At 36.0% G+C, this 25,740-nt stretch overlaps 1 protein-coding gene across 1 annotated transcript in view; it reads left to right on the top strand.

Moving 5' to 3' along the window:
• The window catches only part of POLQ (DNA polymerase theta), a 105,693-nt gene extending 80,368 nt beyond the window's left edge, over positions 1-25,325 (top strand). Inside the window, exons 23-30 of the mRNA XM_024769350.1 lie at positions 1,664-1,790; positions 2,367-2,488; positions 7,415-7,599; positions 10,283-10,394; positions 15,298-15,422; positions 21,528-21,681; positions 23,807-23,922; positions 24,373-25,325. Of these exons, the coding sequence (XP_024625118.1) occupies positions 1,664-1,790; positions 2,367-2,488; positions 7,415-7,599; positions 10,283-10,394; positions 15,298-15,422; positions 21,528-21,681; positions 23,807-23,922; positions 24,373-24,486 (1,055 nt within the window). The 3' untranslated portion in view covers positions 24,487-25,325. The remainder of the gene's footprint in view (positions 1-1,663; positions 1,791-2,366; positions 2,489-7,414; positions 7,600-10,282; positions 10,395-15,297; positions 15,423-21,527; positions 21,682-23,806; positions 23,923-24,372) is intronic.
• Positions 25,326-25,740: the final 415 nt, after the last annotated feature.

The following is a 25,740-nucleotide window of genomic DNA, read 5'->3' as shown; positions in this document are numbered from 1 at the left end:
TTAGAATGATGCGTGGTACATTATCAGTTGTTGCTGTTATTGAGGACGGGGGCACCGTGAGGAGCTGCTTTTCTCTTTGCTTGCTTAGTCTCTGTTCTAAACAATTCCTCTTCCTTCTCCCCATTTAGCTAACCTCTTGGTACTTCTTGCCTATTTCTTGCCCTGTTTTAAGTTTCATTTTGAAACATATGCTAATGCTGTAAACTTATGTAAAATAAATCCTTGTTGGTGAAAAAACAATCAACCTAGAGTTTTCAAAGCTTTTGCACATTTATTTGTTGCTTGTAAAGCAGAAAGTCATCAATTCCTTGTTTTCCTGATTGTTTTTCATTATACTATGCCTACATTTAAAGAATATTTTAGAAATACAAGCTTACCTAAGTATAGTAAAGCCCTTTCATTATTAGAATTAATCTTCATGAAGCTATATTCATGTTTTGTAATTTACTTTTGCCATTTTATTTGTCTACCAGTGTTACCTCATTAATTCAAACACTAGACCTGAATATTAAGTATTGATATTATCATAGAAGAGAAGACAGTGTGCTGAGGCAGAAAGAGACTTGGATTCTTTCCTGTGCTATTTGTTAGCTTTATAAAATTGATTAGGCCATTTAATGCTTATAAGTGTAATAATATCTACCATTAATTGAACACTAATTTTTGCTAAAATCAAAATAACGAGGATATAGTATCAGGAGTTTATTCAGAAAAACAGTATCTGAGATACTTAAGATCTCTGATTCATCTAAAGAAGATGGAATTACATACAGTAGCTAGTAGAGAGCCTGTTAGAATGAAGAGTATCATAAAACAGGATTTTTTTGTCACTGTATGTGTATGATAAAAACTGCAGTAGCAGTCAGTTACCCGAACTTTTTGAACAACACCTGTGTGTTTTTGAAAAATTCATCCAATAAATAAATAAAATGTAAAATATTTGGGGGAAATTAAAGGCCATAAGCATTAAATCAAATAGCTTTCTGTTTCCTAGAAAATGTACTAGCCACCTGATTCTAGTTTCTAGTCATGTCAGTGCTACCTACCATTATTGATTCTTGTGATAAGTGATGAGGAGGAGGAGGAAAACTGGCCAGGTGATATCTAGAAAGTAACGTTCTAGTCACCATCTCTCACTACTACTCCATCTCCTGCATCCTGTGGCCTAACTCCTGTGGCCCCAGTTGTCCCTGTTCAGCACTCAGTTGCTCTTCTGCTTCAGATCCTCTTTTCTGTATCTTGTTTGTTCCTGGCTTTTAAAGGCTTCGACAGTCATTTCTCCTAAGATCCATTTGATTTGTCTTTTACTCATTTGTATAACAGCTAGCATTTTATAGTGCTAACTTCTGGTACTCATTTTAGCGTAGAAATAGTATGATATATCATATTCTTATCATGGGATTGTTTCTGTAGAATGAGGTTAATTATAAAACACTGTATTGTAGCTGATTCATATATTCACTTATATTACGATTGGTCTTCTACTTGTTATTTTTAGACACATGAACATAATAAAGTGTATTTCATTTAAATTTAGTTTAACAATAACAGAGCATGCATTTTTAGGATAATTCAGAAATGGTATTCATGTTAAAGTAAATGTCAGATTTCCCCTCTTCCCTTTCCCCCCCCAATTTTATGTCTTCATTCTGCTTGATTTTAGGACGAATAACCTTTATAGAACCAAATATTCAGAATGTGCCAAGAGATTTTGAGATCAAAATGCCAACACTAGTAGAAGAAAGCCCACCTTCCCAAGCCCTAGGCAAAGGCCTACGTCCTATGGGCAGGTAGACTCTATTTCTCTTTATTTGGGTTAATATACTTTTGGGAGTATGAATGGCTCAGAAATAGCCTATTGGACAAATAATGAAATCAGTTTAATTTTCTGTTCCAGGCATACACATTTCTATTCTATTTCAAATCCTGAGTCTGTCTATAAAGAAGCTAGTTGATGGCAAAAAGCTGAAAATCTGGGTCACTAATTAAATCAACCAGCACTATATGCTTGTTTAAGTCAAATACTAAAGGGACAAGTTTAGCAGTGTCTGGAACATCCCCCTTCCTGCCCTCTTCATATGCTCACAAAAGGAAGAAAAAGCACAGATCATTTATATTAGATATGGTCAATGAGATTTACTGAATTGAGTGAAACAGTTTGTGGGAAAGGTTATTACAGAAATACCTTCCTGTTTAATTGAAGGTTTGCTGAACGAGGTCTAGTATATTTGTTAAGCTTTAAAGTGTGTTTCAAATAAGGTTTTTAAATTTCTTAGATGGAAATATTGACTTACTGAAAAATTCAGACCATTTTCATATATTTAAGACTACTTCATGTCCAGCTGATGATGTTTTTCGCACAACAGAGGAGGAAAAAAGAAGGGTTGTGGCCTGAACCTCAGGCACCAGGCAAAGATGGAGGAGAGAGCCTCAGACAGAGGAATGCCGTTTTCAGTTAGCATGAGACATGCCTTTGTGCCTTTCCCAGGTAAGGTGACCGATGATAGTTTTTGAGCTTCTTTTTGCTGTGGGAATGGTTTTCAAAGCACTGATAAAGCCTGATTTATGAATAAGACTCAGAAGAATACATTAGTTCCTCCATCTTCCCTCTCTTTGGTGGAGCCTGTTTTTCCCCTTCATGTTGCCAGGTTTATAACAGTCAGTCATTATTGTCTTCATGATCTGCTCTGTGGGAAACCTCTGTGCTGTTTGCTCAGCATCCTGCTGAAATCATGTAATCCGTAATCCTGGGTCATTGTAAACCTTTTTGCAAAATCCAGTGAATTTTGTTAGTTGTCATCCTCTTTGACTTCTCTATAGCATTTGTCACTCTGTTAACCCTCTCTTTCCTCAATTTCTCTCCCCCTCGACCTCTAAGGACACAATTTTTTTTTTTTGGTCTCTTTCTAACTTGTTTTGCTCTTTTGTTTCTTCTCCACTTCTCCCCACTGCTGCTTCCTATTGCAGGGGGTAACCCTCAAGGCTATCTGACTTCTGTGTGACCTCTCCTCAGTACTCGTCATCAAAACATTTGGAAGTCATGATCTATCTCCCAGATCATCCCTATTATTTGTATACATATTTGCTCTTTTTACCACCTGGCAGCTCTGGGTGAGTGCAGTTAACCAGCTGAATTTATTTGAATTCTGTCAGAAATTTATATTCCAAGGGTGAATTCAGGTCTATGATAGTATAACCCATTTGGCAATTTTCAGCTTTGCTTTTTAAATATGAACTACCAGCATTTTACCATTGTAACTATATTTAAGTATTCAGTTCTGTGGCATTAAGTACATTCACATTGTGGTGCAGCCATTACCACCATCCATCTCCAGAACTTTTTATCATCCCCACCTGAAACTCTGTACCCATTAAATATAACTGTCCCCCTGGACTCCCACAGCCCCTGGCAACCACCATTCTATTTTCTGTCCCTATAAATTTGACCACTCGAGATCATATAATATTTGTACTATTGTGCCTGGCTTATTTCACGTAGCATAATGTCTTCAGGGTTTATTCATGTTGTAGCAATTGTGTCAGAATTTCTTTCTTTTTTAAGGCCAAATAATATTTCATGATATTTATTTATTCTTACCTAAATAACAAAACTGTGTTTAACACAACAATATTTTATACTGATTTTGTTTAAAATTTTAAAATTAATTTAAATTAAATGTATATGGATTTAACCTGAAAATTTCTGCCATTTAAATGTAGTGTTCAGTTAACTATCTAAAATAACTCTTGATGGTGTTTATCCCAGGAATGCAAGGATTCTTCAATATTTTTTTTTTTTTTTTTGCGGTATGCGGGCCTCTCACTGCTGTGGCGTCTTCCGTTGCAGAGCACAGACTCCGGATGCACAGGTTCAGTGGCCATAGCTCACGGGCCTAGCCGCTCCGTGGCATGTGGGATCTTCCCGTACCAGGGCGTGAACCCATGTCCCCCGCATTGGCAGGCGAACTCTCAACCACTGCGCCACCAGGGAAGCTCCTCTATTATCTTTTTAACTCTATATCTTAGATACTTTAGAGTTTACAATATGCATCACATCACAGTCTAGCTTCAAATAATTTTATACCACTTCATCCATAACGTAAGGAGTCTTTTTCCATTTCCCATTTTTTGTAATACGTTTAACTTCTATGATTATTATAAACTTTGCTATGTAGTTTTTTTTTTTTGCTGTAAACAGTTATGACCTTTCAAAGAAATCAAGAAACAAAAGTGTCTTTTCTGTCTGTTCACTTTTTTACCCTTCCTGGCACTCTTTGTTCTTTGAAGTAGACTCAAGTTTCCATCTGTTACCAATTTTCTTTACCCAGAGTACTTCTTTAAGGTTTTTTGTGTAGTGCAGTTCTACTGACAGTGATTTCTCTTAGCATTTCCATGTCTAAATTTCTCTATTTTATCCTCACTTTTGTAAGATTTTTTAATTTGACATAGATTTATGGGTTTATAGTCCTTCTCTTTCAGCACTTTAAATATATATTTCCATTAGCTTATGGTTTGCATTATTTCTGATGAGAAGTACACCACTATTTTTCTTGCTATTCTTCCAAGCATAATATATTTTTTCCCAGGATGCTTTTTTGATTTTTTAAATTTGTTATTCAGTTTTAGCAATTTGATTTGGGTGTGAGTCTCTGGGTGGTTTTTTATGCTTTACTATTTGGGCTTTTGAGTTTGCTGAATTTCCTGAGTCCACTTAGGTTTTTTTTTCTTTCATCTTCTTAATCTATGTGCTTATATTTTTCATTAAGTTTGGAACATTTTCAACCATTATTTCTTATAATATTTTTGTCCATATTTTGCCCTTTTTTCCTATTACTCCAAATATACATGTGTAATACCACTTAGTATAGTCCCACAGATCACTGAAACTTTTTTTCTTCTTTATTCCCCTCTTCATTTTTTTAAACTCTGTACTGCAATGGATATTTTCTATTGACTGTTTTAATGTTCACTGATCTTTTTTTCTACAGTGTCTAAATGCTGTTATATCCTTTTAGTGAATTTTGCATTTCAGATATTGTATTTTCAGTTTCAGAATTTTAAGTTTTTGTATAGTTTTCATTACTTTATTGTAATTCACTATTTGTTCCATCATTATTTTTATATTTCTTTAAATTCCATCATCGCTGTAATTTCTGAGTCATTTTTCTATTGACTGAATTTTCTCCTAGTCAGAGTTACATTTTCCTGGTTCTTCATATATCTAGTATTTTTTTTATTGTATGCGGAACATTATGGGTACTACATTGTTAACTCTTTGGATTTTGTCGTCTTCATTTATAGCATTTTCTTCTGGCAGGCAGTTAATTTACTTTCACATCAGCTTGATCATTTTGAGTCTTTTAAAACTTTGTGAGGAGACGTTTAGAGTAGCCTTTACTCTAGGGCTAGATTAACCATCATTGTAAGGTTTGGCCTTACTGCGGTCTCTACTTTGTGCTCAAGTTGTTCAGCAGGATTTCTCCACTCAGTCTGGTCAGAGCTTGAACATCTTTCAACATTCAAGAGTATGTTGTTCAAGTAGTTCAGCTGATAGCTGAACTTTGATAATAGCTATTTCTTTAGTGTTCTTTGCCTGGTTCTCTGAACTTTCTCCCTGCACAGTTTAGTATTTGGTCAAAAATCCAAAGGGATTGCTGTGCATATTTCTGGTGATCCTTTTATGCAAAGTTCCTTTCTCTCCAAATTTCACAAGTTCTAGCAGCCTCAGCAGGCCCAAATTACACTTTCTTCTTCCAGCTCAGAGACCACAGTGCTTTGTTTCATCTCTTTCCCTGCGCTGCCTCCATTCAGAAACTTGAGACAGTTGCATGGCTCCTCTTATCTCCCCTCTCCTTCCCCTTTCTCAGGGATTGTAGTCCTGTATTGCCTATTGTCCAACATCTGAAAACTGTTATTTCATATAGTTTGTCCAGTTTTATTTTGTTTAGGGCAGAAAGGCCATAAAAATTGTGGTCATTTGTTTCAAATCAGTATTTATATATTTTTGAATTGGTTATTCGTTCACATAGTTCAGAAATCAAAATATTTAAAAGGTATAGATTGAGAAACTTTGCTTCCTTCCCTGTCCTAGCTACCCTGTTATGTATAACTCTTATAGTTAATTACATATTTGAGTTTCTTATATATCCTTCCAGTATTTCTTTATGCAGATACAAGCAAATATGAATACATACTATTTTCTTCCTCTGTTCTTACACAAGCATAAGCATTCTGTATACACTGTTGTTTGCTTTGTTTTTTTGTTTAATATTTTTATGCTGAAGACTTGTGATTATCAGTAAAGAAATTTGAACGTAAGCCAGTTTAATCTGTGTGCAGATAATCTTTGCAGCAGCCTGTGGGCTTGTTTACTGAGTCACAGAGTAAAAAGCCTGTTTAATTTTGATGGATATTGTCAAATTGCCATCTAATGGGACACAGTTACCATTTACTTCCAAGTAACAATGTATGAGTGTTTCTTTCTCCACAGCCTTGCCACAGAATGTGCCATCCAACCTCTGGATTTTTACAAGTAGAAAAGAATTGTTTCTTGTTATAGAGTTAATTTGCATTTCTTTTATTGTGAATGAAGCTAAGCATTCTTCAATAGGTTTAAGATTCTTTTGTTTTTATTAGTTCTGTGAATTGCTTGTTTATATTTTGTTCTTGATTTATAGCACCTCTTTTATACAATATAGCAATGAGTCCTTTGTGATATCAGTTGCAAATATTTTTCTACTTTTTCTTTAACTGTGCTTTTGCTTGTTCTATTTTGTTTTTGCCATGCATATCCAGTCATTTCTAGTCCATAGATAAATTATTTGAATCCTCTTAATTATTTGAATACTCTTTTTCACATACAGGCCACTTGACCTTTTTTTGTTGAGCAAGTTTATTTTCAAAGCAGAGCACACATTTCTCTCCACACCCCTTAAAATGTCAGCACACATTAGAAACCAGTTTCTTTATTCACTCATTCATTCATTCCTTCAACAACCATTTGTTAAGGACCTATTAGGTACCAGGAATTGTGCATTTCTGTAGAATGCAAAGGAAGATTGTCTCCCATCCCTAATGGCTCAGTGTTACGTGGGAGAGGCATGAAAGAACCATTTTAGATTATGTATCAGTGCTATAGGAACACTGAGGAAAGCACTACCACAGTGGTTAACGGGCAGAGGTCAAGGGTGGCTTTACATATATTACATATCCTTGAAAGCTAAGCAAAAAATTTTTACATGTTACAGAGCTGAATTGCATCATATTAAGAGCAAGGTTTTAGCTTTTTTTGATTTGAGCTTTTTTACATGATCTCACGGTTGTATGTTGGAACTAAATTTCTGTCATCCTGTTCAGTGTTATAAAACTTGGTTTTGTCTTTGTACCGACTTTTCTAAAATCATTTCTGTTTCAGGTGGTTTAATATTAGCTGCTGATTACTCTCAACTTGAGCTGAGGATCTTAGCTCATTTATCCCACGATCATCGTCTTATTCAAGTACTAAACACTGGAGCTGATGTTTTCAGGAGTATTGCAGCTGAATGGAAGATGATTGAGCCAGAGTCTGTTGGGGATGATCTGAGGCAACAAGCAAAACAGGTGGTCTTTACTGAACATGTTTAACATAAATGAGGAGAATTTTTACGATTTAAAAAAAATTTTTTAAACTATCTCAATCATTTGTGGTTGAGGAGTGATTTCTCCCTCTTTGGATTTTTCACAACGTTCACCTGAGCCTGTCTCATGGTATTCATATTTTCCTTTGTAGAGTCAATAGAAGGAATCAGGTAGAGTTAGTCCGAGCCTACTTAGTTCTGGGAAATTTATATGCATTAGTGGTAGATACTGTGGTGGTGGTGGTAGATATTGTGTGTGTGTGTGTGTGTGTGTGTGTGTGTGTGTGTGTATATTTTTAAAATCTCTTTCTAGTCTGTAAGCACACATATATTTATCTTTTTATATTCACACGCATTGAGCCATGGTGCCTTTTATAGAAGGATGCTCCCTGAATGTTTGTTGAAAAATAAATATTGCTGAGCTGCGGATTATAATCAATAACTATTAGCTTTTTAGTTATTTTAAGAGTTATTTATTATTATTTTTAAAAATAAATTTATTTTATTTATTTATTTTTGGCTGTGTTGGGTCTTCGTTGCTGCTCACGGGCTTTTTCTAGTTGCGGTGAGCGGGGGCTACTCTGTTGCGGTGCATGGACTTCTCATTGCAGAGGCTTCTCTTGTTGCGGAGCACGGGCTCTAGGTGCGCAGGCTTCAGTAGTTGCGGCACACTGGCTCTGTAGTTGTGGCTCACGGGCTCTAGAGCGCAGGCTTGGTAGTTGTGGGGCACGGGCTTAGTTGCTGCGCGGCATGTGGGATCTTCACGGACCGGTGATCGAATCCATGTCCCCTGTATTGGCAGGCAGATTCTTAACCACTGCGCCACCAGGGAAACCCAGCTTTTTAGTTTTTTGAGGCCATTAGTTAGCTAATCTGCCTGTAAAACTTCATACTGCCCTTGGACTTTTCACATAGGCCCATATTAGTTCCTACTCCTGGATGACTGTTGGGCACAGGGAAAATCAAAGGCCACATTCACACTGTTCCCTGGCCTAAATTAACAACTGATACTCGTTTATCACATGACCTGTGGGAAATCTGATGCCCTTTTCAAGAGAGCAGGATTGTTGGCTGAGGTAAAGGCACACCACTTTTAAGATCCTGCTTTACTAGTTTTGCATTTACACTTCTTGTTACTCACAGCTGTGATTCTTGACTGGCTCATTAGGCATGAAACACTTCCTCTCACCACTGCCTGTTTAGCACCAACACTTGTTTCTTCCACTATTTAGAAAGCCAGTTTTGTCTTCTCTATCTAATCCTCTCAGATTAAATCCTGCATTTAGCAAGAATCAAACCCTAAGTTAAATAGGTAATAGTCCAATATTTAATCCTCGTAGTAAGTACACGAAATAGGTTTTATTATTATTATTCCCATTTTACATAGGAGGAAACCAAGGCACAGAAAGTTAATAGTTTGCTTAAGGTCATATAGCTATAAGTGGTGGAGCCAGGATAAGTTCAGAATGACAGAACTTAGACATTCTGACTCCATAATCTAAACATTTATACACTGATGATAGCTGCCTCTATTTAATAAGTTCTTGCATGATTTAATAGTGTTTATGATATACCAGTTTATTTTTCTTGAATCGTCATGCACTGAACCATCTAATCTAGATCTCAGTCTTGCTGAGATATCAGCTAGCACTAAGTAATATCTGAATTAATAAAAAAAAATGTAAAAAGACCTAAAAGGAAAAGAAAACAGGAGTGAAAAAACTCCCTCTCAATGTAATTAAAAAAAAATATTTTGGGAAGTATTTTGGATTTTGATAATCAACTTTTGCAAGTTATCTTTTTAAATTTTATTTAACAATATTTATATGATCTTGCTTTATGTCAGGTGGTATCCTACACACACACACACACACACACACACATATATAAAATAACTCATCTAATCCTAACTCATGATGTAGGTATTACTGTCCTCATTTTATAGTTGAAGAAACTGAGATACAAGGTAGATTGTGCAAGATAACACCTCTTGTAAATGGTGGAACTAGGATTTGAACCCAGGCAATACTTATTACTATATCAGTTTCTTTATTGACCTATTTAGACCATTTTCCTCCACTACTCCCAAAATTTTCTCAAAAGTTTGTGTTTAACCCAAATGAATTCTGCAGTTGTGGGATTTCAGGTGGCTGTGAGATGAAGAGGATATTTATTTCCAATGACGTCCTCCCTATTATGAAGCCATGTAGTCTACTCTTCTGCTTTTTTAGTGCTATTCAAAGGTGAGGAGAGGAATGTTTGTAATGCTTCTCTTTCCTGACTCCTAGGCACTTCTTTAAGCAGCAGTTAATGAAGTATTATGAGGAGTAGAAAGCTTCTCTGAAGAGTTCTGGATAAATGACAGTCAGAAATATTTCCTTTTAAACTACTAGGGTTATTTTCTTAACACACACACACTCATATTCATTCATATTCTGCCCCTTCTTCTCTTTCTCCCCGCACCTCAAAAAGTATTGCTAAAAGGCAGTAAAAGCGCTCACTGGATATCAGCTTCTATGGATCTAACCCACCAAAGCAAATTTAATCATTTCTTTGACTCACTATGAAAAGTTTACCAAATCTCAATCCTAATGAACTTTTTATGTTTGCATTTTATGTAGTTATGACCTATAATTTACTTACTGAGTGTGATGAGTCCCTTTCAGATTTGCTACGGAATCATTTATGGAATGGGAGCTAAATCTTTGGGAGAGCAGATGGGTATTAAAGAAAATGATGCTGCTTTTTACATTGACTCCTTCAAATCCAGATATACCGGTAAGGAAGCATTGAATGTTAATTATCTTCTAGATACTATTCTTCTCAACTCTCTTTCCATATTATATTTTTAAAAATTTGTGTTACAGAATTTTCTATTAACAGAAGTTTTCATCAAGCATTGTTGATTAAATAACATCAACCTTACTTAGAGATGTGCTTTTTTCATAAAAGTAGGGACAGAAATGGAATAGCAAAATGAAGTTGATGTATATGCTACTGTGTCGTTGTGAAAATCTTATAAAATCTAGGAATTGTCCTGTGCTTTAGGTTTACATAGCTTTATCTTGAAACAGTAAACCATTGAGCAAATGTACCAGAAACTGTGAGAGAAAAATTGCTTTTATAGAGCAGTTTGAATATCACCATTTTAAATTCTCTCTTCTTTTGGCAGTTTATTAAGGTAATTTGCACACAATAAAATTCACCTTTTTTAGTTGTATAGTTCTATGAATTTTGACAAATGCACGCAATCATACTGTCTACATTACAGCTGAGGTATGGAACCATCACCTCATCATCTCAGAGAGTTCCTTTATGCCCCTTTGTAATCAACCCTGTCCCCGGTCCCCAAAAAGAAAAACTTTTATTCACACATGACATGATCTTGTACATCGAAAATCATGTGAATTCAACAAAAACAACTACTAGAACAAATAACTAAATTTGGCACAGGTTCCCACCATACAAGGTCAGTTTGTAAAAATCAGTTGTATTTTTTTTTTTTTTCCTTTTTTTGGCCATGCCAGCATGGCATGTGGGATCATAGTTCCCGACCAGGGATTAAACCCATGCCCCCTGCAATGGAAATGCAGTGTCTTAACCACTGGACCACTAGGGAAGTCCCTGAATCAGTTGTATTTTTATATACTAGCAATAAACAATTAGTGAATGAAGTAAAAATAAAACCATTTACAACAACATCAAAAAACATGAAATACTTGGGATAAATTTAACAGAGTATATGCAAGACTTTATTGAAAACTCCAAAGCAATCCTGAGGGAAATTGAAGAATACTTAAGTAAATGTGAGGTTTACCATGTTAATTTATTAGAAGGCACAATATTGTTATGATCACGGTTCGCTGTAAATTGTTCTATAGATTCAGTGCATTTCCAATCAAACTATCATTAGACTTTTGTGTCAAATTTGACAAGCTGATTCTAAATTTATATGGAAATTCAAAGGGCCTGGAATAACTAGAATAATTTGGGGGGGGAAGTACAATGTTGATTATTTACACTCCTTGGTTTCAAAATTTATTATAAAGCTACAATAATCAAGATAGGTATAAGGGTAGATGCAGGGAACAATGAAACACAATAGAGCATCAGGAAATAGACCTATACATATATGGTGAATTGATTTTCAACAAAGTTGCCATAGTAATTCAATGGGGGAAAGATGGTCATGTCAACAGTTGGTGCCAGAACAACTGGATACCAGTATGGAAAAAAAAATGAACTCTACTTTATCTCATACTATATTCAAAAATTAACTTGATATGAACCACAGACCTAAAAGTAAAAACTAGAACTATCAATCTTGCAGAAGAAAAGGGAGAGGAGCTTTATGACATTGAGGTAGGCAACAATTTCTTAGGTGATAATAACACTGAATTAGTCATAAAAAATAAATATTGATAAAAGACACCATAAAGAAAATATAAAGTCAAGCCACAGACTGAGAGGAAATATTTATAGTTCCTATTATCTAACAAAGGACTTGCATCCAGAATACATAAAGAACTCTTACAACTCAATACTAAGAAAGTAAATCATGCAATAAAATAAAGTTCAAAAATTTGAACAGACACTTCACAAAAGAAAATATGTGAATAACTACATCAAGTGTTATCGTCATTTGTTCTCAGGGAAAAGCAAGTTAAAACCACAAAGAGATACCATTATAGAAACATTAGAATGCTAAAATTTAAAAACAGTGTGTCTCTTTTACATTGCTGATTGGTTGTAAAATGGTACAACCACTTTGGAAGACACTATGGCTCTTTCATATAAAGTAAAACGTACACTTAACTGTATGATTCTGCAATTCTACTATTGGATGGTTGCCCAAGAAAAATGAAAACATATGTCCAAAGAAAGACTTGTATGTGAATGTTATAGCAGTTTTATTCATAACAGCCAAAGACTGGAAGTGTTAAACAACAAAAATCCTAGTGAGTAAATTAAAAAACTTTTTTCCCCAGTTTTATTGAGTTATAATTGACACACAGCACTTTATAAGTTTAAGGTGTACAGCATAATCACTTGACTTACATACATCATGAAATGATTACCACATAGATTTAGTGAGCATCCGTCATCTCATATTGATACAACATTAAAGAAATAGAAAAAAAAGATTTTTTCCTTGTGATGAGAACTCTTAGGATTTGCTCTCTTTTTAACAGTTTTCATATATAACATTCAACAGTGTTAATTAGCTGTATCGTGTTGTACATTTCATTCCTAGTACTTATTTATCTTATAACTGGAAGTTTGTACCTTTTGACCACCATCACCCATTCCCTCTCCTCCCACTCCCCACCTCTGGTAGCCACAAATCTAATCTTTTTCTATGAGTTTGTTTTTGAAGTATATTTGAACTACAAACTATGTTAACTCCTAGTATACAACACAGTGATTTGATGTTTCTATACATTTCAAAATGGTCACCATGGTAAGTCTAGTTGTCATCTGTCACCATACAAAGATATTACATAGTTATTGACTATATTCCCCACACTGTACATTTCATACTTGTGACTCATGTGTTTTGTAACTGAAAGTTTGTGCCTCTTAGTCTCCCTCACCTATTTTTCTCCTCCCCCCAACTCCCTCCCCTCTGGCAACCATCTGTTTGTTCTCTGTACCTATTACTCCATTTCTTTATCAACTGAGTAAATTTATTAAAGATCAAATTGGCTTTATTCAATGATTCATGAATCGGGCAACATCCCATCTAGCACTAGAAAGGAGCTCCACCGAACTGTAGAAGAGGAAAGTTTTTTAAAGGCAGAAAGGGGGTAGGGGGATAAAGGAAATATTAGCAAAGAATGCATTGTTTCAGGCAAGGTCACTCTCCTAAGGGGAATGGAAGGGCCTATTGGGCAGATAACCTCACTAGTCCTGACCATGTAATACCAGGTTGACTGGTTAAAGGTTACATTCCTGGGGGTGTTGAGGCTGCAATTTGGTTAGGTAATAAGTCTTAGTTTGCTGACATAGGGTTTAGCACAAGTGACTCCATTTTGGCCCTGCTGTCTCCTTTTTAACAGGAACAAATATCTGTCAACAGGATTATGGATAAACAGATTTTGGTATATCTCATCAATGGAATGCTACTTAGCAAGAGAAGGCAGACACAAGTGAGAACATACAGTGTAATTTATGAAATTCAAGAACATGAAAAGGATAGAGTGTAATAAAGTAGATCCATTAGTGTTTGAGGCTGATAATGGGGAGCTGACTGTGAAGGTGATTAAAATGTTTTGTATCTTGTAGTGGTTGTTAGAGGGGTGTATATGTTTGTTAAAATGCATCAAACTGTTCACCAGAAGTGGGTGCCTTTTATTGTATGTAAATTATATCTCAACTTTGTTTATTGTATGTAAATTATACCTCAGCATTGATTGTTTTTTTAAAGTAGTTCTTGCAATCTCTGACTATTTGAAGGCTTCCTACAGGAGTCAGGTAAGATAATTCATAGAGGTGTAGTCTCTTAAATCTCATCCTTTTCTTTGCTCTTTACTCAGCAGTATCACAGTAATTCCTGAAGAGAAGATGAGAGCCTGATTGCTTTCTGAAACTCCTATGCTAGTAGTCAGATATCACCAACAGCTGCACTTGGCAGGGTTTCTCCCCTTCCTTTCACCCACAATCTGTGCCAGCCACACAATATAAATCCTCAAATGAGGGGTTTTAATTGGGAGGCATTAGTGTTTATTACTTAGGATGAGCAGAGCTGTGAGAAAGCAGAAATTGCACAAAAGAATAAAGATAGATTAGCAGTCTCTGTACTTAAATGTGTTTTAAAGAGTATAGAAAAAGAATGTTCCAGGAGAGAAGAACCTCTCTAGCTCAGAGACAGGAATGGGCAATGAAGAGACTGGCCCATCTGAAGCAAAGAGTTCATCCTGGAGAGTCGTAAGACCTAATAACGGACCTATATAGCAAAGGATGAATGCTGGTATAGGGACTATGAATGTGTTTGAGTAATATACTATATGTAGTCTTTTTGAATTTTAAGAAGTGAGTTGTTTAAGTTTCTAATAAAATATTACAACTTCATGCATTAGTTTCAGTTAGGTCCTATTTGAATCATAGCATAGATGGTAACAAGGAGCTGTTGGAATGTATTAAGCCTGGTAAAGATAAGCTCAAAGAGTAAAAGAGGGTTAGTGTGATCAAAGAACAGAACCCTGTGAAAAGTAGCATGGAGTAGTCTTAAGGTCCTGTAATAAAACCATCTAGGTTTTAGTACCTGCTCTGTTGTTCTGGAGTTTAGTTTTGTATTTTTTGTTGTTGGTGATGGTGGTTGAAAAACAGAGATTATGTCATTTCTAAAGTCCCTTTTGTTTCTAACTTTCATAGCTATATGAGGTGATGAGTGTTAATTAAATTTATTGTGGTAATTTCACAACATATGTATATGTGCTGCCTAAGCGAGCACTATTTCACAATATATGTAAAGCAAACTGTCATGCTGTACAGTGATGTGTATAAGTTATTTCTCAATAAAACTGGAAGAAAAAGTGAATGAAAGTTTATATGCAAAATTTTGATGATGTGATATTAATGTTAATCATGGTGAAGTTTTGGTATATTTCACTATATTGAAACTAGTGAGTGAGATTAAGGATGGACATTGGTTGTAATTGTTTCTTCATTTTCTTTGTAGGGATTAATCATTTCATGAGAGAGACAGTGAAGAATTGTAAAAGAGATGGATTTGTTCAGACCATTTTGGGAAGGCATAGATATTTACCAGGAATCAAAGACAACAACCCTTATCACAAAGCTCACGTATGTTGAAATTTCTCTGGATTTTTAACTTAGTATTTTAAATTAAATTTTTAACTTTAATGACATGTACTTTTTCAACAAAGACTGAACCCTGCTAATGTTCCTTTTAGAGATCACTAGCATATTAATAGGATCTTCTATTTTATTAAGGACTTCTGAAGTGATGGTACATGCCAGTATTTGCTGAACACAGTCTCTATAGGAAACTAATGGAAATATGAGTTCACTTAGTAATATTTCAGTTAAAGATGTTCTGTTTTAGTAAGCCAATTATTTATTAGCTTTGGTAATAAGTTATATAAAAACAATTCTTACATTTGCTAATTGTTCTTTGTTTCAGATATCTATACTAATTTGTCATATTACACCAGATTGCATTGTCTTCAGAGATTAGCCAGTCATTGAATTGTGGTATTTTTTGGTTCATTCCTTTTGTTTATTTATTTTAAAAGCGCTGGCTCATCAGAGGTTGTTATTAGGATACCCCAAATATTAAAGAAGATATTAAAATGATATTTAATATCATTCAAAAGATGTATTGATGGTATTTACTCAAATTATGATTGAAATCTCTTTCTGAAATCATTGGGATCCATAAAAGTGTATCTACACTTTTTGTGTATCTGAGCATTTAAATTTCTGTTATAGTCCAAACCTTCCTATTTTAACTGGTTGTATTTTGCCCTTACTCCATACTTTTGTGTGTCAGTGCCCACTACACATTGTATGTAATGAAAATATCCAGCCCCCAAATTGCTAAACTACTGTCTTGAGCTAGAATCTCTCAGAGCAATAATGCTCTTAGGGACCATGGAGGAATAGTTGGGGTTTTGTTACTTCTTCACTCTCTCGCCTCCCATATATCCACATACAGATGTCAGATATTTATCAGCCTTTTATCATATCTCCAAGTGAAGTAGGCACTGTAGTTGTTGCACTAGGAAAAGTAAGTCTTAAAATGTATTGGAAGAGATAAAGCAAACTAAAAAAATATAAAAGTAGCATGTATACTCAGTTATTTAGGCTTCTAGAGGAGATAGGACTTAAACAGATTCTTGAAGACTATTTAAAATTTAATTGATGGCATGAGAAAAAGATAATCACAAGTGACCAAGAGTTTGAGTAAGGATTGGCTAGAAGCCAATCTGATAGGAGTGGAAAGTTTGAGTTGTCACTTAGGAATAGATAATTTTCTACTGGTCAGATGGAATCAGCTATTGGGGAAGGCTTTTAATGGCAGGCTGAGAAATTTGAGCTTGATCTAATAGGGATTGATTATGTTTTTTGGTATTTACACAATGAAAAATGGAGGATAGAATGATTAATGTTAATGAACCATATAATTTTTTAAAAACTAATATTTTTGAAGTTAAAACTGTGAGAATAAGACTTTTTATACCAAATCCTTAGGAGTCAGAGTTCTAATTGATTCATTATGTTGTTGCTGAGGGAAAAAAAAAATTGCACCCCTCTGAATCAGAAATGGAGTAAATATAGCCAGATTTATTGTTTGGTTTTCATTTAGTTTGGTTTTACATTTTATTTCAACTTTTACTGTACTGAAAAATATACATAGAGAAAGCACAAGAAACAAATTTAAATTTCAGTAAATTATCATAGAGCTATACCTATGTAACTACCATACAAACCAAAATATAGAATATTGTCAGCACCCCAGAAGCTCCCCTCATACCTCTTCCTAATCACCATACACTGCCTTCCCAGAAATAACCACTATAACCTCTAACCCTGTGGTTTTGTTTTGACCTCTCTATATATCATATATATGTATTCTGTGTTTAGCTTCTGTCACTCAAAATTACATTAGGCAAGTCATTTATGTTGTTTCATGTTGGGGTAGGTATATGGCTCTGTTATATGAATATACCACAATTTATCCATTTTTCTGTTGATGGGTTTCTAGTTTGGAGAATTTTCTATTTGGATGGGTTTCTATTATGGATCTTGATGATTTAATTATTCTTGTTCAAGGTTCCTGGTGCACATATGTTTCTGTTTATGTTTGGTAAAGCGGTAGACATAGAATTGCTCTCATCTTCAATTTCAGTAGATAAAGCCACATTGTGTTTTATGGTAGTTGTAGCAATTTGTCCTCCCATATAAATTTGAGTTCTCATTGCTCTGCATCCATGCCAACATTTGCTATTAAGTTAACATAATTTTAGCTTTTCTGGTGGGTGTAAAGTAGTATCTTGTAGTTTTGCTTTTTCTTGAATACTATGTCTTGATATATGGTGAAGTTTTCCCAACTTGCTTTTTTTCTCTCCCCCAAGAATATTTGCCTGTTCTTGGGTTCTCTGCATTTCCATATAAATTGTAGAAGCAGCTTGTGAATTTCCATACAAACACAAAATCCTGCTGGGATTTTTTAATTGCAGTTGCCTTGAGTTCATAGATCAAGATGGGATTAATGACATATTTATAAATTTGAGTTTTCCAGTTGATAAACATGTTATATATGTCCATTTATTTAGGTCTTTTAAAATTCTCTCACTAATGATGTATAGTTTTGGGGAAGAGATCTTACAAGGTTTTTATTAAATTTATAGCTAGATATTGGAAAAGTTTCATGCTGTTGTGAATGGCATCTTTTTAAATCTTTTCCTTCCCTTTTTACGTTTTCTAACCCTTTACTACTGGTATAGAAAGATAATTGCCTTTATTGTTGTTCTTTTGTCTAGAAACCTTGCAAATATTACTTACTAATTACAAAATTTTATCTGTAGATACTTTTAGGTATTCTATCTACACAGTTATTATCTGGGGGAAAAAAAGTAGTTTTATAACTGTCTTTCCAAGTCTTATTCTTTTTTTTTTTTTTTTTTTTTTTTTTTTTTTTTTTACTTTTGCTTGACTTACTAGCTAGGACAGTGTTGAATAGAGTTAGTGATAGTGAGTATCTTTGCCACTTTTCAGGTCTCAGAGGGAAATTTTAAACATTTTACCAATAAGTAGAATTTTCCTTTAGGTTTTTAATAGTGTCTGTGTCAGAAAAAGTAAGCTCCCTTAAATATGTGCTTGTAGGCTGCAGAGTCTCCATTACAACTACTCAAGCCTGCTGTTCTAGTGCAGATGCAGCCATAGACCCTACATAAATGAGTGAGTGTGGCTGTGTTCCAGTAGAGCTGTATTTACAGAAACAAGAGATGGGCCAGACTTGGCCTGTAGGCTTTAGTTTGCCCATCCCTGGTCTGTTTCTTCTTTAAATGCAATCTGCCTTTTTTCTCTAGGTTGCTTTTAATACAGTATTTTTCTTTCCTTGTGGTTTCCAGCAGATTTTCTGTGATGTGCTTAAGTTTGTGGGTTTGTTTTTTTGTGTGGTACGCAAGCCTCTCACTGCTGCGGCCTCTCCCGTTGCGGAGCACAGGCTCCGGACGCGCAGGCTCAGCGGCCATGGCTCATGGGCCCAGTCGCTCCGCGGCATGTGGGATCTTCCCGGACCGGGGCACGAATTCGTGTCCCCTGCATCGGCAGGCGGACTCTCAACCACTGCGCCACCAGGGAAGCCCCTGTGGTTTTTTTTTAACTTCATGTGCCTGTGTGTGTGTGTGTGTGTGTGTGTCTGTGTCTGTGTGTGTCTGTGTGTGTTTAACTGATCTGTTTTTGAGGGTGTTAGGACTTCGTGAATCTGCACCGTGAGATCTTTTGTTGATTTTGGAAAATTTTTAGTCATTTCTTCTTCAGTCATTGCTTCATCAAAATCTCTCCTCTCTTTCTGGAACTTCTATTATAAATTTTAAAAACTTTTCTCTTTAATTCCTCATTTTTCGTATCCCCTGTTCCATGTTTATATTTCATATCCTCTGTTCCATGTTTATATTTCATCATGCTTAATTCTGGATATTTTCTTCTAGCTTATCTTTCAGTTGGCTGATTTGCTCTTCAATTTGCTGTTGAGCAACTATTGAGCTTTTAGGTTCTAAATGGTATAGAACTTTTCCAGCACCCCAGAAGGCCTTTTTATCTTCTCTCCAAGTCAATACTATCTCCCCACTGCACACATACACCAAACTATAGGGAAAGCACTGTTTAAATGCTTTAAGTTCTGTTGTTTTAATTTTTTTGGTTATAGAGTTTCTATTTGGTTCTTAATGGTATTTTGTTCTCTGCCGAAATATTCAATTTTGTCTTTTATTTTCTTGATAACATGATCATTTTATAGTCTAATAGGTTTGATAATAGTCTGTAGTCAAATATGGCTCATACTTGAATCCCTGTAGTCTGTTCCTATTGCCTTTTGTTTTTCTTAGTTTTCTATAGAAACAGTTGTATTATCTCACCTCCTTACCAGGCCTCCTACTTATTGGGCTGTGAACCCAAATACTTCAAGACCATCAAGTTCTGCTCAGCTTCTTAGCCTGTCAGCTGTCTCTTCTGGAATCTGTTGATTTCCCTGGGAGAAAGGATGGCCTCCAATGCCAGGATCACCTCCTTGGTTTCCTTTCTCTCCCAGTTCTCTAGGTTCTATAATTCTTCACTTCCCTTTTCCTGTCTGATTCATTCAAAGAGGCATTTTCTGACCGCCTTTTTCTGGTTATCAGTGGAAAGGTTAGTCCTAATGGCATAATCTCCTGTTACCAGAAACCTGTATATTTTTATGTATATGAAAACACTCTAGTGATGAGAAGGGACTGAGATTGTGGGACACAAAGCTGAGACTGCCAAGTTTTCTTATTTTGGAATAGAATCAGGGAAGTACAGTATCATGAGAATGAATTATATATTTTAGTTATATTTGTTTGTGTCACAGTAAAAACAACTCCTGTATTTCAGTGACTTATAATAAGAATATTTGTTTTTAATTCACATTACAGTTTGGCTCTGGGTTGACTCTGCCTCTGCTCTGTATTTTCTTCATTCTAAAATTCAGAATAAAGAAAAGTACCTACCTGGGATAAGCCCTTTTTTGTGACAGTGTTAGATAGCTTTTAAAACTCCTTGCATGTGCTGTATGTCAGTTTTACTCACATTTTATTGGCCAAAACAAGTCAAGGCCATTCTTTTAGAGTGAAAAACACTTTGAATTACATGGCAATGGGTGGGGGCCATGGGACTTCACAGAGAAAGGCAGCAAGTAATAGCAACAGTAACATAATCCACTGCACAGAGGCATATAGTTTCAAGAATGGGAGCAGTCAGAACTTTGAAATTCAGTCACTCTTTAAACGGTGACAACTGAGTGAGTTTAGAATGGATTCATCAGCATTTGACAAAACAGTAGTTAAAAAGTCTACCTCTTTAACCAGTATGTAATATACTAGGAGTTGGATGTAGCCCAGGTGACAGGGAACTAGAGAACACCTCTCAGGTTATATAGATCCCTCCAGTGAGCCCTTTTGGAACAACAGGAGTGATATTCATGGATAGATTACATCTTGGATATTAACCTAGACCCCTATTCCTACTGCCCCGGGATGTTCACTTTTAGCAGCTGTGGTTGCCTGCCAAGAAGCTCATGGCAGCAGTAGTTTCAGGGAAGTTCTAATTTAATACCTGGGGATCTAGGATCTGCATTTTCACCAGCAGCTAACGATTAGGCCCAACAGCCCATAAAAAGCTCTGATTCATACCAGAGGGCTGCAGACTTGCTGGGGCCAAACTCTACATAGGACTGAGAGGCCACTGATATGGGGGATGTGCTTGAAACATTCCAACCCACATCACAAAGAATGGTATTCTAATTATATCTATTTAGTGTTAAGAGGAATTGTATTTTGAGGAATGGATCCTTTAAAGTGAAGTTTAGAATACTGATAATATATTTTTAAAAATAATTTTGAGCTTCTAGATACATTTTAAGTGTAATGTAGTTTTTGGTTCCTAACTGTCGAAGATTTCTAAACTGAAGCAATCTGACCTTCTTTTGTTTAGTCTATCCTCATGTGAATGATAGCCCAGAATCTAGAGCCCTGGATCATTCTGGTTGTTATTCTTAAGATACAGCTTATAGTGGATGCCCTGGGTCACATCTCAGTTCCAGATTTCCAGTCTGCACATGTGAGCACTAATCTGTGGACGCTAAAGGCAGGTATGAAACAATGCTGGCGTGTCTGATGGAGCATCTGTTATTGTTGTTTTTCATAGGCTGAGCGTCAGGCTATCAACACAAGAGTCCAAGGTTCGGCGGCTGATATTGTCAAAATAGCCACAGTTAATATTCAGAAGCAGTTAGAAACCTTCCACTCAGCCTTCAAATCCCATGGTCATCGGGAGAGTATGCTCCAAAATGACAGAACAGGTTTGTTCATAAATGAGGCCCTTGCTATGACATGGTGAGATTAATTACGTCAGAAAAGAAAAGGGGAAACGATTTATATTTATTTCTCAGCAGTTCTCAAACATTTTGGTTTCATGATGTCTTTATACTCTTAGAAAGGATCCCAAAGAGCTTTTGTTTATGTGTGTTAATTATATCTACTAATATTTACCATATTAGAAATTAAAACTGGGAATTTAAAAACATTTATTAACATTTACAGGTAACAATAATAAACCCACCATGTGTTAACATAAATAACATATTTTTATGAAAATAACTACATTTTTTTCAGAACAACAAAAAAATTCGTGATGAGTGGTTTTATTTTTTCTGAAAATCTCTTTAATGTCTGGCTTAAGAGATGACAGTTGGAGTCTCTTATATTTTTCTGCATTCAGTTTGTTGCAATATTACCTGTTCTGTAATCTCTGGAAAATCCTCTGTAGAGGATGATGAATGTCCCAGTTTGTGGGAGACTGATGGTTTCCCAGGATGTGGGACTTTCATCGCTAAAACCAAGATAATTGATCACCTTGTTGTACGCTTATGAAAGAAGGAGACTGAAAAAGGAAAATAACCTTTGGGTGTTATTGGGAAAATAATTTGACTTTGCAGATGCTTTGAAAGAATCTCTGGGATCCTCTTCGATCCTCATACCACACCTTAAGAAGATGTTGATTTTCCTGTTCATGACTTTCCATGAACACATGCACACATTCACACTCTTACATTTGTAGAAAGAGGATGTATGGTCAAACTTATTTGGGGAATAACATTGTACTGTGTGCTTTGGAGGATTTAGAAGTAAAAGTTGTCAACCTATGTTTGAATTTTAAATCTGCTAAGGAAAGGAAGATATGATACCTGACTGTGAAATATTTACCTGACTCTTCACAGCAGAATGATGCAGTGTCAAAATGAAGATATAGGTGGTATCACTCTTTAGAGTGAGTGGAAGACAATGTGGGTATGTCATGAGGATGGCTTGATTGTGTCATGTTGAGTTAAAGGCAGTAGTAGGTCAGTGGGATCAAAGGGAGCTCAGCCTGAGGAAGCAGACCACACAGGGAACAGGAGGATCATGGCATTCTGGGTCAGAAGCCAAGTAACCAAGGGAAATCAAGAGGACAAAGGTATAACGATCAGAAAGCAGAAAAACTAGAGCATCCAGACAGCCAATGATGCAAGATAAGTGGGGCCCAATGGGTCAGATCAGATTTTAGCCAAACTGGCAAACAGATGCACAGCCTTTGCAGCCCTGGTATGGAAGCAACTTGCCATGCCTCATCTGCCTTTGTTCTCTTACCCTGTGAGAGCCACCTCTGAGAAAACTTGGGCTGCAGGTAGTGACAGCTAAAGAACTCTCTCTGAGGGAAGCACCAGATATTGAGGGAGACGGTATTTGTGCTGTCTTGAAGAATAAGTATAGGAAATTTGAATGGCAAAAAGGAAGGACTGCTCTGAGAAACGGGCAAACAATGGAAGGCAGATACTCTAAAAGTATTAATGTTGAACCTTATTTTAGTGATCAGAGGGGCATATTCTGTACCACTAGGCCCACTAGTTAGGAAATAGTGACTATAATAACTATATTATAATAACTATAATACAGTGATTTTTTAAACCATTTTTGGATTCATGAGTTCTTTTGAGAATCTTCTGAAAAGGTATACATCATCTCCACAGAAAAATATACAGACATAGACCCTTTCATATATCTTGAAGGAATCTGTGTATTTTCTGAAGTCCACATTTGGACCCTAGGTTTAGAATTACTTGTCTAGAGTGTGTGGTCCAACTGGGGAATCACCAATTCTACCATGGTGACACTTCTGGCCAGAAAAAGACATCAAGGAGTGTCAATCAACTCCATTTACTGATGTCTTTGTTAGACTCCTCATTTCTGGGAGGAGGTAGGTGGAGATTTGAGTTTACCTGATAGGTGGGCTAGGTGGCAACCAGCAATTAGTTATTTTCTTGATAGCTCCAAATTTTATGTGTTTTAATCTCTTAATTATAATTTCCCAAAATCCCTCTTAAAAAAAAAATACTCCCATAGCACAGTGACATGCTGATCAGTTTTGCTACTTTTCTCATGGGGTAGGATTGTTACCAAAGAGAAAACTGCAAGGGATGTTCTGTCCCATCAGAGGAGGCTTCTTCATCCTTCAACTCCATGATGAACTCTTATATGAAGTGGCAGAAGAGGATGTTGTTCAGGTATTTTTGCAGTGTTCATGTCCATTCTACAGAAAGCTAAGACACTGTAAGTCAGGCTAAGATGCATGAGATTTCTGGAACCCTTCCCTAGCCCCAGGATGGCTATAGAAAAGTAGAATCCTTAAGGGTAGAGAAAGAGCTAAGAGTGCTCAGCTTTAAACTCATTTTAAAAGAAATTCCTGATGCAGGGGTATTTTTGTCTGCGAGAAGTTAGATGAGAATTTGGAGTCTTGCCCTGAGGATTTCAAAGCTCTGAGCATTCTGGTGAACCTGGCAGAGCTTCTGTTTGTCAGGGCAGACTAGTGTGGGATACCTGGCTCTTTTCCAACTTAGAGTTTTAAGCACCATGAGGTAAAGAGCTCCAGTCTGGTTTATCCCCTCAGTGGGTGGGCTGGCAGACAGTTCTTGGATTGGGCAGAGTTTGTTAACCTCTTTTTTTTTTTTTTGTAGGTAGCTCAGATTGTCAAGAATGAAATGGAAAGTGCCATAAAACTCTCTGTGAAACTGAAAGTGAAAGTGAAAATAGGTGCCAGCTGGGGAGAGCTGAAGGACTTTGATGTGTGATTGTAGGGAAGCCTGGTGTAGGTACAATCACATGGAAAGAATAGAGATTACCCTTTCACCTACTTCATGAAAACGGAAACCCTCAAGTTTTGATGAACTTATGATAGTAATTTGATAGAGTTTCAAAACATGTATGAGTTTATTTTCTGTAGTATGAAAAACGTTTTTGAGGCAAAATATCAAGTTTAATGATTATATTCACTCTCAAAGAGTATCTGTGAAATTGCCTTTTATAGTTTACTGTGGCCCTAAACAGTTTCAGAACACATGCTTGAAATAGGTACTTAGCACTTTGGATCTTCATCTGTCTGGTTGAGCATGAAGAAAATGAAACTGCTGTCTCAGGGTCATTTTCATCCCAACCAGGATTCAGACACTGGTGATACAGACCCCTGAAGGAGCCAGAGGCAGATAAGGATTTGGTTTCACATAAACCACCAGGGTTAGGTGTTGTGTGTGATTTTCATCCAGTATCGGTGTAAGACTTTTGAAATGGTATTTTTAAATAGCACTGGCTAGTAAATTAAGAATTCTGTAAAGTGGTAAGACTTGGTATGGATGTAGTCTGGGAATGGATTTTCATGAATTGCCATTTCTTCTTCCTTTCCCTCTCCCAATTCATGCAATTAATATATTTCCAATACTTAGGTAATATAAAACAAGCTACACCTCTTCAAGAGGTATTCTGATCTTAAGATCAGATATTTATACTGCAGTTTAATATAACACTGCCAGAGAAGGAAAACACCCCCTCATCAGTCCCTCAGTGCCTTTCTCTGTGGCATGGTGAGAATACTCACGCTAAAAGATTGTACTTTATAATCCCAGTCAGAGGTGAATAACTGACCTTTTTTTTTTTTTTTGCTGTTTTAATAAAATTAATGTATGAGAAACTTTATACCAGCAGTTCAGTTTTCAAAATTGTGTTTGGTCTAAGTATCAGAAGCCTGTGTATCCATTTACTTATTCTATAGTTTGCTCAACAGTGTACACATAGGAAGTGTTTATTATATTCTTAGTCAGTTATCAAAGAGCTCTTTTATGTCTATTCATCAGAATTTTAAAAGACAGTTGCTTTATAAACAAAGTGTAATACACTATTAGTAGTTGGATATTAGTGCACAAGATCCTCAGATATTTTGGTGCTGGGGGGAAGTGGCAGAAGAAGACAGAGGTAAGAGGGAAGTTATATCATTATTTCTCGAGTTTTTTCCATATTCACCTGTACCACGTTTCTCAGAAGAGTTGCAGTGC

Source organism: Neophocaena asiaeorientalis, unplaced genomic scaffold, assembly GCF_003031525.2.
Source record: "Neophocaena asiaeorientalis asiaeorientalis breed wild unplaced genomic scaffold, Neophocaena_asiaeorientalis_V1.1 scaffold671, whole genome shotgun sequence".
NCBI lineage: Eukaryota > Metazoa > Chordata > Mammalia > Artiodactyla > Phocoenidae > Neophocaena > Neophocaena asiaeorientalis.
This window is presented reverse-complemented; position numbering and strand designations above follow the sequence as displayed.